At 42.2% G+C, this 17,951-nt stretch overlaps 2 protein-coding genes across 3 annotated transcripts in view; one reads left to right on the top strand and one right to left on the bottom strand.

Moving 5' to 3' along the window:
* Nucleotides 1-5,546, bottom strand: part of snx33 (sorting nexin 33) — a 34,976-nt gene extending 29,430 nt beyond the window's left edge. For both annotated transcript variants that reach the window (XM_062390487.1, XM_062390486.1), the window contains exon 1: nt 3,262-5,546. In XM_062390487.1, coding sequence (XP_062246471.1) covers nt 3,262-4,693 — 1,432 coding nt within the window. In that variant the 5' untranslated portion in view covers nt 4,694-5,546. The remainder of the gene's footprint in view (nt 1-3,261) is intronic.
* Nucleotides 5,547-6,653: 1,107 nt separating this feature from the next.
* On the top strand, nt 6,654-13,847 carry snupn (snurportin 1). Its single transcript, XM_062390485.1, has 9 exons — nt 6,654-6,789; nt 7,756-7,920; nt 8,026-8,209; nt 9,047-9,151; nt 10,013-10,109; nt 11,807-11,904; nt 12,072-12,149; nt 12,569-12,649; nt 12,843-13,847. The coding sequence occupies exons 2-9, from the start codon at nt 7,763-7,765 to the stop codon at nt 13,161-13,163; spliced, it is 1,122 nt and encodes a 373-aa protein (XP_062246469.1). The 5' UTR covers nt 6,654-6,789; nt 7,756-7,762; the 3' UTR covers nt 13,164-13,847.
* The last annotated feature ends 4,104 nt before the right edge of the window (nt 13,848-17,951 follow it).

The raw sequence follows: 17,951 nt of genomic DNA, 5'->3' as shown, positions 1-17,951 counted from the left end.
AAATGCAGACATATACTTTCCCCTTTTTCCTTTCTACCTATAAAGTGAGACTATGAACTGACATTGTGGTTTCAAGTCTTAAATCTCACAGACTAAAAGTAAAGAGTCATAAAGCCAGAAGATATTACTCATCAAAGCAAAACAGACTGAGTTACAAGATTCCCGTTTTTTAGAAGTTGCATACTGTTGCTTTTAAGAATGAACTAACTAAATAAAAGCTCTTGACCTAAATCTAATTAAGTAGTTAATATTTTGACTTGTGCTATTCGCCTCAGTAAATCTCACTCTAATGAAGGTGGATGGAATATGCTACAATCATATCAAAAATGAAATATCTGATGCAATATTTCTGCATATCAAACTGAACTATATCGACATGACCTGAGCTCACTGGGGCCGATTAATGATATCCATATTACATGAACTGACTGGACCTTCTGTGAGGGCCACCTGCTTGAAGTAGATGATAACATGTCCCAGCAGCACGAGTCCTCATGGCTGGCAGCCCTCTCCTTCCTCCAGGACCAACACCAATCAGCTGATGTGGTCACAGAGCTGACACAGAACACTGATATGTGTCTGGAGCCAAACTCAAACAAGGTTAACAACGGATAAGGCTTGAGTTGTACACCTAAAAGGGAACTAATACTTCACCATGTGGTTTATGAAAATCAGCCACTGCAAACAGGACCTTGACAGAGTTGTGTTCCTGTTATAGGACAATGTTTTTATGATTTCAGTTTATGATTGAGGACCGTTATGTTAATATGGGGGAAGGAAACAAGCCATAGATTCTAGTGGTGGTACATGCACAACAGTTTTCATCAAATGTTGAACGCTATCCTTCAGAAACACTGATAATTGCAGACAGGATTCTTGTAAAATAATGTATGATTCGCCAATTAGGTTTTCAGATATAAATGTGGTGGGGACTGCAAGGACAAGAGTAACCTGTAAACCCTAGGGACAGTATGATAATGAATAATAATGAATGTGCATTTTAAACTCTGATATCACCTCGTTTGAATTTGCAGCTTTGAAAGAGTGGAAGCTAAGTGGTACCACACAGGACAAGATTTGTATTTACGCAGCAGCAGCTGTGAATAGTCCGAATATATTCGGACTTCATAGACAATAAAACATGTATTTGGCATTAGGATTGCTACAGCATTTCTTGATAACACAACCAGAGCAGTAATAATAAAGATGTCAGCAAGTTGTCTCTAAGAATCATCAGATTAAAAGACCACAGGAATGCTAAGCACCCAGGAATAGGAAGCAAAATAAATTTGTATAACAGGGATTTTAAGGATTACAACTTTATGTACTGCTTAATGTTTACTACACGATCAAGTGATACTTTACTAACAATTTGCTCAAATGACATTTAAATGAAATACATGATGCTTATTTCAGTTTTCCTTTCGTCTATCGTGTTATTTAGGCTTTTATGTGTCATGATGTTGTGTGACATCACAACGCCCAACATTTGCATGATATACTTATCACTCTGGCACGTTGCCTCACAACAAGACCACGTAAAGGGAAAGCGAAGGCTGACATTTCCTACACGCAATGGAACAGGTTAACCAATCACAACAGAGTGGGCCAGCTGGCCAGTCAGAGCAGAGAGGGCTGCATCTGGGGCGGGCCATAAAGAGACAGGAGCTAAAACCACGTTTTTCTGAGAGATGCTGAAAGAGGAGCTTCAGCAATGAACAGTATGAGGAAAGTGATGTAAACCTTTTCAAATAATAACTAAAAATTCAAACGATGAAACTGAATATGAGCATATTATGGCTTCTTCGAGAACACTTTAAACCTATTGAACAAACCAAAACACTGACTAAGGTTAAATCGTTTAGTACAACCTTCTTCTTACTGCCCCGTCCTCACCACTCCTTGCCAGTGATACTCTGGTGTGTTTGTCACATCATGGCTGCTGCTTGTATTATTCCACAACAACAAAGCTCTGGGCTCATCTTGTCTCATCAAATTTTGAAGAGAACCAAGTGGAATCTAAGGTGAACTCCCACAACAACTAAAAACAAACCCATTTCAAATGTAATATTAATGGCAGTTTTGTTAAATCCTTACATAACGTCAATATTTGGGTAATACTGAATTGTCTAATGGCAGCCTGTGCTAGGTAATATAAGTCACACCCAAGCCCTAGAAGCACATAGTTTACTTTGTATGTACTTAGGGGGATATTGAATATTACACTGATGGTATGATTTTTTAATTGAGTACAGTATCTATATCTTAAATCATTGTTTTATTGACTTCATATTATGACTAATGTATGGTTACCGCCCAGCAAGTGATGAAGAAATGATTCATCTAATACTCCACCTTCCCTTCACCGACATGTTTGCACAGGTTATCAAAGTCCATCGTTCTTATGAAAGTAATTGACAGAGCAAGAGATTGGGGGAGTGTGTGTGTGTCTGCATGTTTGTGTCTAGATAGGTGGGGTTCAAGGAGGCGGTGCAAAAGGCCTCAGGAGATGCAATCAAAGACTATGACCTAATATTTTATCCCAGACTGACACATCAAGCACACACACTGTCTTGGGGTTAAAACTGTGTGTGTGTGTGTGTGTGCTTGGGTGTGTCTGTGTCTGTGTGCGTGTAGGAGAATGGAGATTCTGGAGGCAACATCCTAACCTAATCTTTCAACCGTGGCAAAATAAATAAAAGAGGCTGAGAAACAAAACATAATCATGGGCGATCCGCTCGGTCTGATCCCATTAGCAGACACTTTGTATATTATCCTTAACTGCAACTGATGCTTTTGCAACACTTTCCCAAAGCAGTTTCTGCTTGTCATGTTACAACAACATGTAGGATAAGCAGATACACAATTTCTCTTGTTGAAAACTTGTTATTGGTCGTCGTGTATGAGTATTACGGTTCAATGATAAACTGCTAGAACTCTGAGGACATCCACCAATAAATTAATCTATCCAGTGCCTGATGGATGTGACATGAAAACATCAGTATTGGGGCAGATGGTTGGAAAGTTATCACTTTGTAATTTTAAATGGTGAGCTGATAGGGGTTATATTCAGTTGAAATATGAATGTAGTTGCAGGAATGAAAAACGGCTGGGAGGCTGGGGATACTTCCAAACATCTGTAGTGGTCATTGATGTAATCATCATTCGGGTATTTTATCATTTTAGAATTTTTCTGCACACACAGTAGGAAAACAGAGAAATCCCTCACAAACTGACAAAAGTAATGGGGAGGCTCATTACCTTTCTGTAGATGAATAATGTCAGGGAAGTTGGCAAGCAGGCCTTGGTAGAGTGACAGCTTGTCCAGCATTTGGAAGAGGTCATACTTAGGTTGCTCTGCAAACAACTCTCCAATGTTCTCGTAGGTGCGGCCTGTATGGGAGATGGCGTTGTTGAGGGCGTCTGAGCTGTGGGGAGGGTCCAGCATGAAAGCCTGGCTGACGGACTGGAAGGCATTTCCCAGCCGCTGGAACTCCTTCCTGAACCCACCCAGGTGTTTACGCACCAGCTCCGAGGCAACATGTGTGAGCTGCATCACACTGTCGTCCATTTTTTTAGCGAAGGACTTGAAGGTGTCGACCCGCTCCTCTACATCCTGAAGGTCCTGGTGCTCGTTGGGGATCTGGAGGGTCAGCATGAAATGGGCGCCCACCAACTCGTCCTTCTCCGCCCGCCTCTTTCCCAGTTTCCACTGTTTGTCGTCAGCGCACATTAGAAAGTGCTCAAAGCCTTCATACTGAGAGAGGACCGGGTGGCTGGTCATGTGGTTCATCCACAGAACCAGTCGTCTCTTGCGCTTCTCGATGAAGTCTTCCTCAAATCGCCCCGTGGCCTGCTTCTCAGGCAGGTGAGGCACAGAGATCACAGTGAACTTGTGCAGTAAGCGGTTGTACAGCCAGTCAAAGTGTTTGTAGCGTCTGTAGACGGGACGCCCTGTGTGGCTCGGCGTGACCCGGTAAGAAATGTAGGTCTTGATGCCCTTGAACTTTGTCTGTTTTATGGGGTCTTCAATTGAGCAGGCGAACGGCTGTGGGCTGGCCTTCCACAGGGGTCCAGCAGGGCCCATGTCAATGGTGTATGACTCAGCTATCTTTGCCATCATGGGTACATCGCCCAGAACAAACGCTTCCACCCCTGAGCGGACAAAACTGGAAAATCGATTCAAGTTCCTGCCCACCATACTGCCTTTCCTGGAGCTGGAGATGCTGTCCTGTCGCTCCATGTGCGGTTTGGGCCGGTAGTGTACATTAGGGTTGTTGGACAGTGGGCTTTGATGGGCATGTCCATTAGCCCCAGGGCTCCTTGAGTAGTCTGCATCCTCCACCACTGTGGACCTGTCATCCCAGTCGTCCCAGTCATCATCTTCGTCGTCATCAAACGACTGCTGCAAATGAGGAGGGGTGATGGGAATCGAGTGGATATAGGAGGAGTCCTTTCCCAGAGAGCCTGCTGGGCTGATGGAGCAGTCAGTCACATTGGAGTTTGAGCGAGTGCGAATGATTTCCACGTAAGACGCAGGGAAGAGCCCCCTCTCCCCTTGGCTGTTCTCCCCCTTGAACCAGCCGTCCACTGATTTCTCATCGAAGATGACCAGCTCCTCGCTCTCCTGGATGCTGATCTCCTCTTTGTTTTCACTTTGGAAGGTGTAGATGGCTTTGGCTTTCACTGACATCGTGATACTCAAGTTGGTCCCAAACCACAAAGATTCTACACGCACATAGTGCCTAGATTGTACTGATGCTCCCGTGTGGATGCATGCTGTGTTGGAAACTTCTGACACAAGCTCACTGTAATATTGAAACTGGTCTCAAATTACATGGCAGCTGTTGGATCAGGTGTGCAGCGGCAATATGACCTTTATGTAACTTTAATGATGTGAAACTTTAGCAACACAGCAGAAGTGAAGAGTTATGTAAAACTAACAGCAGAATGAAACATACCCACTGTGGCCACTAGCATCCTCAGCCCATCGAGGCTGTCGCTCTATTGTCCTTAAATCTATTGTGTTTAAATATCCGACAGTAAATTCAGGCTGCAGAGGCTCGACAACACATCGACTCCCTCACAACAGGGAGACTCGCTGCCTCATCCCGCATCAGAAACTCAACAGGTTCAGAAAACAAAAGGTGGTTCGGCCAACAATCTCCTCGGTGGTTTTAATCCTCACAAAGTGGACACCGGCGTCACGTCGTTCCCCCGATTCCCCGGACACTTGCTGCTCGTTAGCGGAGCCTGGAAAGGATCCGCGGTGAAAATATCTCCAGGACAAAGTGGCCTGGCGTGAGGGGAACCGCAGGGATGAGTAATGGCATCCCTGAGCTCCACATTCTCTCAAACTCGCTGTGTTTTCCTTGTAAACAGGTTCCTGCGCATCTCCGGGCGATCCTCGAGCATATCACTCCAGAGCACAAATCCGCAGCGACCAGGTCCCACAGACGATCCGCACGCGGGGATGTTTTTCTGGGTTTATTCCTCAGCGCCGCAACAAAGTAACTCTTTCCATGACGTGAGGCTCGAACAACTGAAGAAAGCAAGTTCGCTTTTTTTTTTTTTCATCGGCCCCTTTATAGTCTGCAGTAGAGGAGCGAATGGCTCAGCAGTGCCCCCTACAGGAGACGCTGGGGAAACCCACAACACCAAGATTCAACCCATTCATTATTAGGTGGATAGAGTAATAATGGTGGTGATAAAAACGTATTACACATAATAATGATTATAATAATAACATCAGGATCATCATCATTATAAGTTCAATTACAAAGTTCATATTTACCTCAAGAAGTTGCAAACTGCGTCACACAAACATTGACCTGCTGCTGTACTTCATGTTCTTCACAGATATTCCTCAATGTAACATGAGATGATAGATTTCAGTATGAAATTTTGTCCGTATACTGTAATGTCATATATAGAGCACATAAGTAAAATATTTTTAATTTTCTTTTTTGTGTTTCTTTTTACTTCGACAACACTTCATGGGAAAATACTATATTTTTACTCCACTTTGTTCATTTGAGAGTTCTGTTTACTCTTCAGACTCACCTTTAACCTACGCAGTACACAACAGACCAGCATAACAAGTCAAGCCCGTTGACTTCTGATACTTTAATAACTGTTACTTGAAGGTAACCGTGTCACTCTAAATGGTGATCATATTTGTAAAGGGATCCTTTTACTCTCGTCATTTTTACTTTAAAGGATCTGAATACTTGTTCCTCCAGTAACAAGAAGGATACAATAATATAATAATTGAAGAAATAAGTATTCTGAGTCACTTTTTGAATTACACACTCACTAAATTTAGTTGATAATACATACGAACGTTGAAGTCAGAAGTACCATTGACAGATATTTAGTTTGGTAATGATGCTTTTACTTAAAAATCTGAATACACAATTTACAAATACAGATATACCTGTACAAACACACAGTATAACCATGGATTTAACAAACACCTCGACAAATAAACGGGCTTCCGTATAAAAACCAGTCAATCAGTCCAGACAGAAATGAGTCTTGTGTAATGATGTAAAACCGTCACAGGGAAATAGATTTTTAATTTTTTTACAGTGTGTTCAGGAAACATGATAAAATGTTCAGAGTAGTTGGTTTGCAATGCAAGTGACGCTGCTCTAACTCCGGGATAGTTGCTGCGGTTGGTCGACCAACGACTTGTCTCCATTGGTGGGAAGATGTCAGCGTGACGCCTCCTCCTCCTCCGCAGCACCAGCACCAGCAGCTCCACCAGCAGCCTCCTGCATGTCCCAGGTATCTGAGCGTCTCACTGGTTTCTGCTTGATTTTCCCAGCACAGCCACTGCACCCCGCGGAAGCTGGGCCTGCTTCTCACGTGTGGCTGCGAGAAACGAGCCCATGACTCAGCGTCGGTCGACTCCGCGTTGTCTAGTCGGCCCACACTATGCTAGCAGCTTTAGCATCATGCTACTTGCTAATCTGAACTGAAACACTGGGATTTGTGTAAAAAATAACTCCAGATGTCTCCCGAGTCAATCCTCCGCGTGAGATGAAAGCATACTGGTGTCACTGGTTTCTGAAGGCGCGTGTCGTTCTCCTCTGCGTTAATGACCTCGTGCCAGTGATGTTATATCGTGTTGTTAACACTTAAGATTTCAATGTGCCCAACCTTTTATGAACAGTCTGTGATTACACATCACCAACACCACAGCCCCTCCTCCCCGCGCGCGACAAGTATCTAAGTTTTCAAATGTTCTCTGTACAAGAGTCTTTATTCTATACACAAACAAGTTCTGAGAGATTGTCAGGCTGTATTGCTCATACATCAAGTTTAAGATCTGTCCAGAGGTTCAGTAATGTTCGAGATTGTGAGGGATGTTCCAGAAGATTGTGTTTCTTGACTCAGTATATGGTGGGGTTATTTTGATTTGTTTAGATCTGCTTTAGAACATTGTCCTGTTGTAGAAATCCGCCTCTCCTCAAACTGTAGTGTTCCCTCCCTTTTTCAACCGTCATGCTTGACAGCTACAAAGACGCCACGTTTTCCGCTATCGACCTAGGACCCATCTTTGATTAATACCCCCCCGTATTTCAACTTCATGAATTAGAGTCTCACTCATACGTCATTCAAATCCCAAACATGATTACTAATATTGCCTCTATTCAAATTTTCAGGCTTGCATGTAGTGATCATTCATGAATTATGAACCACATTACTTGAAAAATATGCCATTAACCATTGTTTTGTACTGATTCGCAGAGTCCCCATGGATGACCTGACCAAAGCCCTCTCGGCCAGCTTTGCTGTGTCCAAGGAGATCAACAGCACAGCCGCCCCACACCCTCGACTGGCCCAGTACAAGAGCAAGCACAGTGTCCTGGAGCAGAGCGAGCGGCGAAGGCGCTTCCTTGAGCTGCAGAAAAGGTCTGTGTCCCAACAGTTTACACCTCTATATTCCAATGGGGATCTTTAAAGGCAACACCACAGAGAGAGGATCTGAATGAGCCATTCTTTTTCATGTCGTTCCAGCAAAAGGTTAAACTATGTCAACCATGCGCGGCGACTGGCTGATGGGGACTGGACAGGGGCAGACAGCGATGGGGAGGAGGACATGGAGAAACTGGAGGAGGGGGAACGGGAGATCGACAGCAATGCAGAGGAAGATGGGATGGAGATCGAGAGGAGGAAGCTGCCGAAGCATTATGCCAACCAGGTCGGTGTTTGACGTGTTGTGACTCAGGTGTTACCCTTAAGGCCGGCGCATGCTTCTGCAACTGCGTCGGCGGTTTTTCACGCAGCTGTGTCGCAGGACTCTTTGTCGTTCATGCTTCCCCAAGCGTTGCGCGTCTTACAAAGCAATTCCCCGCCAGAACACTAGGCGGAGTAACGTTTTTTGTCGAAGACGACCTTAGAGAAGCCTTCTTTCTTTTTCGTCGATTGTCTATTTACATAGCCACTGCGGCTCCTCGTTGCCTTTTTCTGGCGGACAAATCCGCCAGTCAGTGACAGGTTGTACAAGTGATCATACTTTCAGATCTCTTCTGCCAATCGCTCTTCTATTTGGTCCATATTCGTTCTTCTAAATCTTCCGTTGTTTCTGCCGGTATTATGTGGCATGAAACCAGAAATGCGACTCCGGAAAGGATGTAGTTAGCCGACCAATCACATCCCTTGCGGGCTGCGTAAGGCTCTAAGGAGCTTTGTCGTATAATTAGAAAAATTGGGCGACGCACGTAAGAAGACATACATAAACACGTAAGGGGCCCGGAAGGGCTCTTGCGCTTGCGGGCCCGTGAAAACGCAGAAGCATGCGCCAGCCTTAACTCATGTGTGAGGAACACTTTATTCCTGTCCCTTTTTGTTGCATTCTTTATTTTGTCCAGCAGAGGGCACATTAGGTTGTAGAATTACTCCCCTGCTCCCTCATCAGCCCTTGTAAAAAAATCACACTTCAGTTGACTGCTGACAGACTCTTCCACAGATCTTGATGTCTCCTAATATAATTTTTGATGAAGACGAAGCGCTGAATTTGTTTCCTCTTCCTCCTCAGCTCATGCTGTCAGAGTGGCTGGTGGATGTACCATCAGAACTGGACACTGATTGGTTGATGGTGGTTTGTCCTGTTGGGAAAAGATCTCTCATTGTTGCCTCCAAGGTAGGAAACTGTCACTGTTCTTTAAGCTATGTCACACAATCTGCCCCTAGTTCAAAGATAGTTCACAGATAGAAGTGACGCCCTGATTATCCAAGAGTGAATTTAGCAGGTTTTATGTAGAGATCATTTCTACGTGTGAGTGATAAGAAAAGGGCAGATGAACAAAATTGGCTGATCTGCGCTTCTCACTCAGGGCTGTTAACACGGCACTTACATTTTTCTTCATCTTTAAAGTTCAATAAGTGTGTGATGTTTCCAAAGTCAGTAAGTAATCAGGATTAATAACCGTGATTACATTTTTGCACAAAATAATTGTGATTATGATTTTTGCCATAATCAAACAGCCCTAAAAGAATAGAACGCCGAGGTGGTGAGGAAAGTGTAAAAGGAGAAGAATCCAATGCAAGTTGTACCACACACGGACAACACAAAGTGTATTAAGCCACAGTGTGTCGTCATTCAACTGGAAACAGGAGTTGACATCATGCTGATGCAAACTTGAATTGAATCATTAGATCTCTAAAATAGGAACAAAGAGTAACCATTTCTCGCTAGTGAAAAGAAGTGCATAGAGGCTTTAATTTGTGTTATATTTTTTTATTCCATATCAGCAACAGCCATGACCAGAGGTTTTATGTTTCGAGGTGGTGCAGATGTATGTCCTTCTGTCCGATAGCCATGAAGCCTCTGGTGTTTTGGCATACATCTTCACTTGGACTCAAGGATGAACTGATCAGATTTTAGTGGTAGAAAAACAGAAACACATCAAACTCTGTGAAACTCACGGTGCAGGGGGAAGATGTTGTGGTGTCTTTAGTCTCTTCCCTCATGTAACGTCTCTGGTCCTGCCTTTTTCTAAAGGGTTCCACTGCGGCCTACACTAAAAGCGGCTACTGTGTGAACCGTTTCCCCTCCCTGCTGCCTGGTGGGAACCGACACAACTCTGCCATGGGAAAGGGTAGGTGTCCTGGTTGCACAGGGGTCACTGAAATATACTGACTGTGTATTTTCGAATCAGTGTCTCTCTGACAGTAGATTCTTCTAAATATGTTGACAACAACCCTCATTTCTCCTTCATGAGTCAAATGAGACAATATTTAACAAGGACATCATTGGCGGACTCTGAAATACTTGCATCAGGTCAGGAGCTAATAGGCAAGTGAACTTAGTAGCTTCTCTGCAGTTAGATATAGGCAGGTAGGTTCTAACACAGACTTTCATAAAGGAGCAGCCTAATTAATGAAGTAATAATGATCATTTATTATTCATTGGTTCTACAACACATGATGACATTTATTGAGATGTAGTCTCAGTAGCTCAGTCAGCTTCCTTAACTAACCGTGTGCTTAAGATAAATTAATTTACTTTGGTGCATTAATCATGTTATTCATGCTAAGCACACAACTTTATAACCACACACTTTACAGGTCCTGTGGATTATCAATGGGTCTATGACCGATAACTGCAGCCAAATGTCGTTTATTCATTGTCGTGCACAGCCTGACACTGAAGATTGATTTGGGCTTGAATAAAGTCTGCTCAGTGACACCAGCTGTCTGTTGCTTTGCTTATTTTGTGTGATAAGTATTTTCAAATTACACCACCATGGCTGTGGGCAACAAAACATACAGCAGATTAAAGTCAGCACCTCTCTGGCACAGTCCTGACGTGACTGATCATTACATGGGCTGGGCTGTTGTACAAAGCTGTCTCTGATACGTCAATCAATCGGACTTTATTTGTGCAGCAGCTTTTCTTTTCAATCAATGCAACACAAAGTGCTTTACATAATAAAAGCAAAATAAACTGGATCATTCAAGCAAGCAGGAAATTCCAGTCATGATAAGGATTGCAAATTGATAATGTCACTATAAAAAAGTGTAATTTTGTCAAAACAAAAATATAAGGAAGATTAAGATAAGATTTTATTTCTCTTCCTTTATTCCTCAACAGTATTTCTTGTTGATATGGTCACATTTAGTTTTTAATTAGCCATCTTGTTGCTGCCTCATCTTTGCCATCTGTTAAATATTACATTGCATATCATTTAGCTTACGCCTTTATCCAAAGCGATTTCCAATAACTAATAGGGGCAATTTGGGGTTCAGCGTCTTGCCCAAGGACACTTCGGCATGCAGATGGGAAAGACTGGAACCAAACCTCTGACCTTCTGGTTGGAGGAAGACCTCTCTATGCCTCAGCCACATCCTAAAATAATTTATCTTGTGGATATAATGTATATTAGGGAGTAGTGTAAAAAGGCAATACAACTACAACACACAGTGAAGAGTTGATATTGTCAACTTGTATTTGTTTAGTGGCATGCACGACTTATTCTAGTCTTTGGAGCTAAACTGTGTGGCAGAACTTGTAGTTCACAGATGTCGCACCACGTGTTGGTTGGTGTCTTGAAATTCTTCTCGTTGGTGTTTGTTCCAAAACATCTAAAAGGATTTGCACATCCAAAATGAGTTATTGGAATCATTGGGCTACTGGTAGAGATCAATGATCACATCAAGCATCCTGCAGGTGTGAATTTGAGATACAATTCAGGAGTGAAACCCTTCTTATTGCTTTTTAATTAGTCGGTAATAGTTAAGCGTACACGTGAATTCTGTCTGTGTGTGAATTGGTCTTTGTTTTTGCCCCACACAGACTACACCATCCTAGACTGCATTTACAGTGAAGTGGACAGAACGTACTACATCCTGGACGTCATGTGCTGGAGAGGCCACCCTGTGTACGACTGCCCGGTGAGTCTGGCTTCAAATCCTCCAGCAACCCAGGAATGCTTGTCTAATTGCCTAAGTAGCGAAGTCTGGGCCACAGATGTGCTTCTGACCACGTTGCCCATCTCATTGCCTCAGTATTTGAAATGGGGGGGAGGTTTTGTTTACAGTGCTTGTTTTCTCATCAACAGACCGAATTCCGTTTCTTCTGGCTTCAATCCAAAGTCGAGGAGACGGAGGGCCTATCAGAGATCGCCAAACGCAACCCTGTGAGTACCCGCAACAGGAATAGAGCCTTTCCACGTCATGCCCCATTTTCCTTTTCTTCTTTCCTGTATTCTGTATTTGTGTTGTTGCTGAAGACACTATATTGCATTTTCTGATTGTTTTATGTCTTGCTGCACCTTATTTTCCTAAAGGGGAAAACATAAAGTTCCTGAACTTGAACCTTGGAAAATAAGACAAATGAAAAATTTAAGACATACTCCTGTTACTGTCTTGGGGACTAATTTTGGACTAAAATTATACAAATCTTTAAGATTATGGAGATTAATTTAAGCCCCAGTAGACACTAAATCAGACCCTGTTGAGTAAATTCACTTAAGGAACTATTTTCTCACATTTGACAAGAAGACAAATTCTATTTGGAACTAACAATGTGGTGTTCTGTTTTTGTTTGGTCCTCCAGTTCCGGTTTGTGAGCCTCCAAAGCACAGCCTGCACAGCAGAATCCATTCAGAAAGCCCTGGCTGCTGAGTACAGCTTCAGCGTAAGAGCAGTTTCTCTGCAAACACCTTACTGTTGAGTAAGATGAACGCTAGGGTTTTAATGTCTGATGATGTGCTTATGAAAAAAATCTTAAACTGCGTATGAACAGACAAACAAAAATACATTCAGAAATCCAAACTTAGTTTAGTTAACATCAGGCTTTGATAAATCTAATGCTTAATTTGTGGCTGCAGGTGGATGGTCTCCTCTTCTACCACCAGCAGACCCACTACACTCCCGGCAGCACCCCTCTGGTTGGCTGGCTTCGCCCGTACATGGTCACTGACATCCTGGGTATAGAGGTTTCCATCGGGCCGCTCACCACCAAGCCTGAGTATGCCAGCCACCAGCTGCAGCAGATCCTGGAACACAAAAAAACATCAAGTGAAGTCCGCCCAGCCAACAGGAGCGGCGGCTACGAGCTGGAGCACCTGTCCACGCCGATCCCGGACAGTGAGGACTCGCTGAATTTCCTGAATCAAAAGCCAATAAGAGAAGCAAACATGGAGGACTGATTGGGAGGCTTAATGAGATGCCAGTAGCTTACTCAGTGTTTCTGAGTGGCGTTGGCCCACATATGGCTCTTTAGAGTCTCTGCTGAATGCTTCTGCAGATCAGACCTATTGCAAAGCATGAATAATTCTAATCAGGCACTGTTCAGGATGCCTTTAGAGTGCAGATTAGTAGAGCTATGTTTTGTGTCCATTTTGATGTGGGCTGAAAACATTGATATATCTACATCAAAATGCAGAACTTGAAATCGGTTCATTTCCTTAAGAAAAACACAGGATTCAGCCACAGTCAGTCCGTTATGCAGATCCTTTCATAACACCATAGGTGGTGGGAGGGATCCAAAAAGGACAAGAAGTGTCTTATTTCATTTTGGCACATTTAATTATTTCGTGGTCGTTTTTTTTTTTGTTGCTCTGCATTTCCGATCTCGCATAACATCTGCACCTTGCTCTTGTCATTTGGTATGTTTCTTATAACCGGCATCGACAAACATTCACTGAAATCACTCGAATAACAGTAACGGAGAGTATACGATTCACTTAGCCGTATGGAAGGGGAGATGTCTCCGAGTTGTGACCATGAACAGCAGGATCGGCATAGGATTTTACTATTTCAAAAGAAGTTTAAAATTGTTGATAAGGGTTTTTTTAAAGTGTATCTTTCTAAATAAAAGTTTTTTTAAAGGACTACGCCCCTTCTCTTTGTTCCCAGGTTTTTTTTAGTTTTGTTAGAGGGCCAAAATCATTTGAAAAATAGGTCCATTTTCTAGAAGCAACTTGTTACAAGGAATTCTTACATGATAATCCAAGAAAGTCTTCCGAACAGAAATTTCTCTGGATACATCACGTGCTCATTTAATTGGCTTCTGTTTATTTTTAACGTTTAAGAAATATCAAATGATAAAAATAAAAAAAACTATAATTTGATAGTTGATTTTCAAGTAAACTACTAAATAGTGTTAGTTCTGCCATATATTTAGACTTGTATATAAAATAAAATTAACTCGACTTAAAGTTTAGGGACAGATTTTAATATACTCCATGTCTGATGTGTTAGATGTTATTAGTTAATTTGCAAAAAACACTACCCTAACCTGACAGTACATGCTCTGTCACTGTACCTGCAAGTATCTGATGTTCCATTGATGGTAAGTTGTGACTCATACGGCTGTTGCCAGCTCTCATCAGCAGAATTCAGCGTCTCTTCCCCTCCGCACTGAGGTCACTGTGAGATTTGCGTAACTGAAGAGCCAGGTGGAAACTGTCAACAGGAAAAGATGTGCGGATTGTCTGGCAGAGTTGTGAACTTAGTTTCAGTGACTTGTGCCGGCACATCTTCTTTAACACCCCCTCAGGTGATCAGATCTTTGTTGTTTGAAGTCGTTTACAATATCTTAGGAAGGGAGGTGACCTGCTTTTCCTTTTCCTTTTGTTTCCCTTTGTTACGAGAAATTACAGTGTGTTGTGGCTTGTATCAACTTTAAAAAGTCCTGTTATTAACTTCTACCTTGATATGTTGAGGTATATTTTTCTGAATTTATTCTTGACAGTAGCTGATGGTAGAGTTAACCTCTGGTTCAGACATTGTCTGTTGGTTCAGACTCAGATAATTATTGGTTGGATGCCCATGAAATTATACAAATTTCCAGAAGATAAACCTTCAGACCATGGGCCCCCACATGAACCCTCATTACAACTCTTGAATGTATAGTCAAGGGCATTGTTGCCCCTGTTTACAGGCATCACATTGGTGATCCCTTAATTTTAGTGTAGCACCATATTATTCCAGTTAGGGTTCATCTGTAAAGTTCCTCAAATGTTAACAACTTAAAACTAACAAATGATGCAATGACAAAAGGCTAAACAAAGATGGAAAAATGGTAAACATAAACCTGTTTACCATTTGTCTTTTGGCATTGTCATTTTGACCATGTGAGCATGCTGATGTTGGTATTAAGCTGGGTAGATCCTCTCAGAGCCTAATGGCCTAGTTATTGTTTTAATTCACGGCATCTTTTACATGATTTGGACTCGGTTTGGGGCATTACCCTCCCTGAAGGTATCGCAATCCAAGGTCCATGTGTCAATTTAAGTTTTTCATTTGAAACTAGCTGTATAAGTACACTGCTTTGTGTATGACCTTTGAATCAAAGCGTATCAGCTCCAAACAGCAGCTAATGACATGTTTTTGTGTTTGTGCCACGACTTACTGTTTCTCTGCTGGAAAGAACAATCTTTATTTTCTCTTTGTATTGGTTTTGCGATGGTATCACTATTGCTATCACCACCCACACGGAAACTTTGACAGGTGAAAATAACGCGCTCCCTGCCCTTCTGTGGGGATTATTAGTATAACTCCTTCGGGGAAACGGAGGAGATGACAACACAATATCTCAGTACACAACAACCCCTGAAGAGCATCAAAGAATCTATGACAGTAATGGGGCCGGGTTCTGATAATTTAAAGTGAGGAAGGTTCTTTAGTGAGATTTCCACTCGAATGGAAAAATGTGTGGTGGATGCAGTTGATAAAAAAATCAGGTGTTGATTTGTTGATGTTGAAATATCTACAGATGAATGAAGACACCGCATGATCACTGTGTCCACGTGGTCTGAGGATTCAGCGTGTCGTTGCATCTCGTCAACATGTGTGCGAACAGCATAAGGGCAACCCAATGAGATTAGGTGAAACAATATTACTGAGCAAGATAAATGCTGTTAATGGAGTACAGTGGTGTGTTCTTTCTCTCACATTCACTCACCTATAACCCGAGGGCTGTGTCACAGAGAGCAGAGTGGGGCATGTGGTTACTGCAAGAATTCAGCTATTAGTCAGCAGCACTTTCCAGGAACTGAGCACATGTCAGTGCACAGCAGCTCCTTTCAAAGAGCTCCGTCTCGCACAAGTACAATTTAGTTTAGGCCTCTCTGAACGCTATGAACACCAAGACCTTGTCACAAGACTTCTATGAAGCAGAGCTGATTTCTGTTGGATGTGAATTCCTGGTATTAAAGGTCCAGTGTGAACAATTAAGGTGAAGGAGATCTATTTGCCGATATCGAATTTGGAATGATCCTAGTGATGTTTTCACTTACGAGTGATTATCTAAATTGTATTGAATTGTTGTTTTCTGCCATGTTTTTTACAGACGCCCAGACTGGACAAACTAAACACCTTTTTGAGTTTTTATGACAACTGGAGGCTACCACAGGTTCCCTTTCGTGTTTTCACGGATCCATGGGCCGAGTCACTTGAAATACCCACAATAAATAAGACAGTTTGTTCAGAATTATAATATTATTTTTCGAAGGACACAATGTGCTTGAACCAGCAATCACTTATCTTTCAAAATATATTGAAAGATGTGATGCTTTGCTCAAACCTATAGCGCTAAGAGTAAGGACTGAATTAATGTGCACCTTAGCGAATCAGAAATTGTATGTGGATGTTGGACATTTAATTGGCCCTGCTGTGTAAATGATGGCCCCTTTATGCCCCCCCGCCCCCCATTTAGAAAAATCCTAGATACACCAATGAGCATTGCTAACAAGCTAATGAGGGCTCATATCTAATAAACAGACATGAGAGTGGAGCCATTTTATCTTATCAAACTCTTTCAAAACAATACCGTTCGTATATTTTTTAATTAAAGATCCATGTAACTTCAGAATGTCACCTCCTCCTCTAGCCATGAAAACCCATAAAACCCCAGACCAAATGTTGAGGGTATGACCTCTGGATCAAAGCTTTTGTACAGTACATGTTGGATTTTTTTATAAAATCCAGATGTGATTTCCATTAAGCCTTTACATGAACATTAATAAGTTCAGATTTAACACTGGCATATGGAGTCTAATAAACTTTTAGTGGATTATGTTGGACCAGAGGCTTCAACATACTGTCCAGACAATCATCTTTGAACAAACTGGTCTTTTTGGAAAGGACATACCTTAATCTCTGTCTGTTTTTTCCCTGGCAAGTACAGTGAGTTAAATCGGGCCTTCATCTCTTAAGAGTTTAATGCGCTCAAAGACTCTGGACGTTATTTGGGCAGGACTACAGTTCACCAATCACAGTTTCCCAAATGACATGTCATTTGGCTGCACAGGAAGTCTATTGTTTTCCACCCCATTTTCCCTTTTGGTTTTTCAACCAGACTTTCTCACACCTCATTATTTACAGTCCGCCTATTGTGGGATTGTGTTTTTTTTTGTAAAAAAAACATGACCAGCATGTGAATGTACCTATAATTAACCTTTCCTTGAAAGACAAAAAAAATGCACTTGAAGTCAGATAAATAAATAACCCACCGTTCTCCAAAGGCTTGTCCTCCATTACTGGTGTATATTTGAAGAGAGGATTAATGCAGCAATGATAACTCTTCCAAATCCCTCACACACGCTCATGTGCTGTTTTGCATTACAATACTTTTACTATATATCAGCAGCTGATAATAATTGGGCAGACCTGTGTGTGTGTGTGTGGGGGGGGGGGGGGGGGGGGGTTACAACAACGTTATCGTTCTTTATTTTATGTTTCCTATATGTCATGAAATTCCCATAAAGCGTAATGGATTCTAATGAAGCATGAGTTGAGAGTTTCACTTATTAAATTGCTATTCTTGTAACTATTACAGGGGCCCTGTAATAGTAAGTCCCTTAGCAGTTGCTCCCTTTATTAGTAATTTCCTCTCATTTGAGATCAGGCAGTTATTTGGCTGTTAGTTTACAGAGATCTGCTGTGTCACAGTATATAATGAAGGCTATTGAAGATGCCCTAAAGATCTGTCT

The sequence above is a fragment of the Platichthys flesus genome, chromosome 6 (genome assembly GCF_949316205.1).
Source record: "Platichthys flesus chromosome 6, fPlaFle2.1, whole genome shotgun sequence".
Taxonomy (NCBI): Eukaryota; Metazoa; Chordata; class Actinopteri; order Pleuronectiformes; family Pleuronectidae; genus Platichthys; species Platichthys flesus.
Note: the sequence above shows the minus strand (reverse complement) of the source record. Positions and strands in the feature narration are given on the sequence as shown.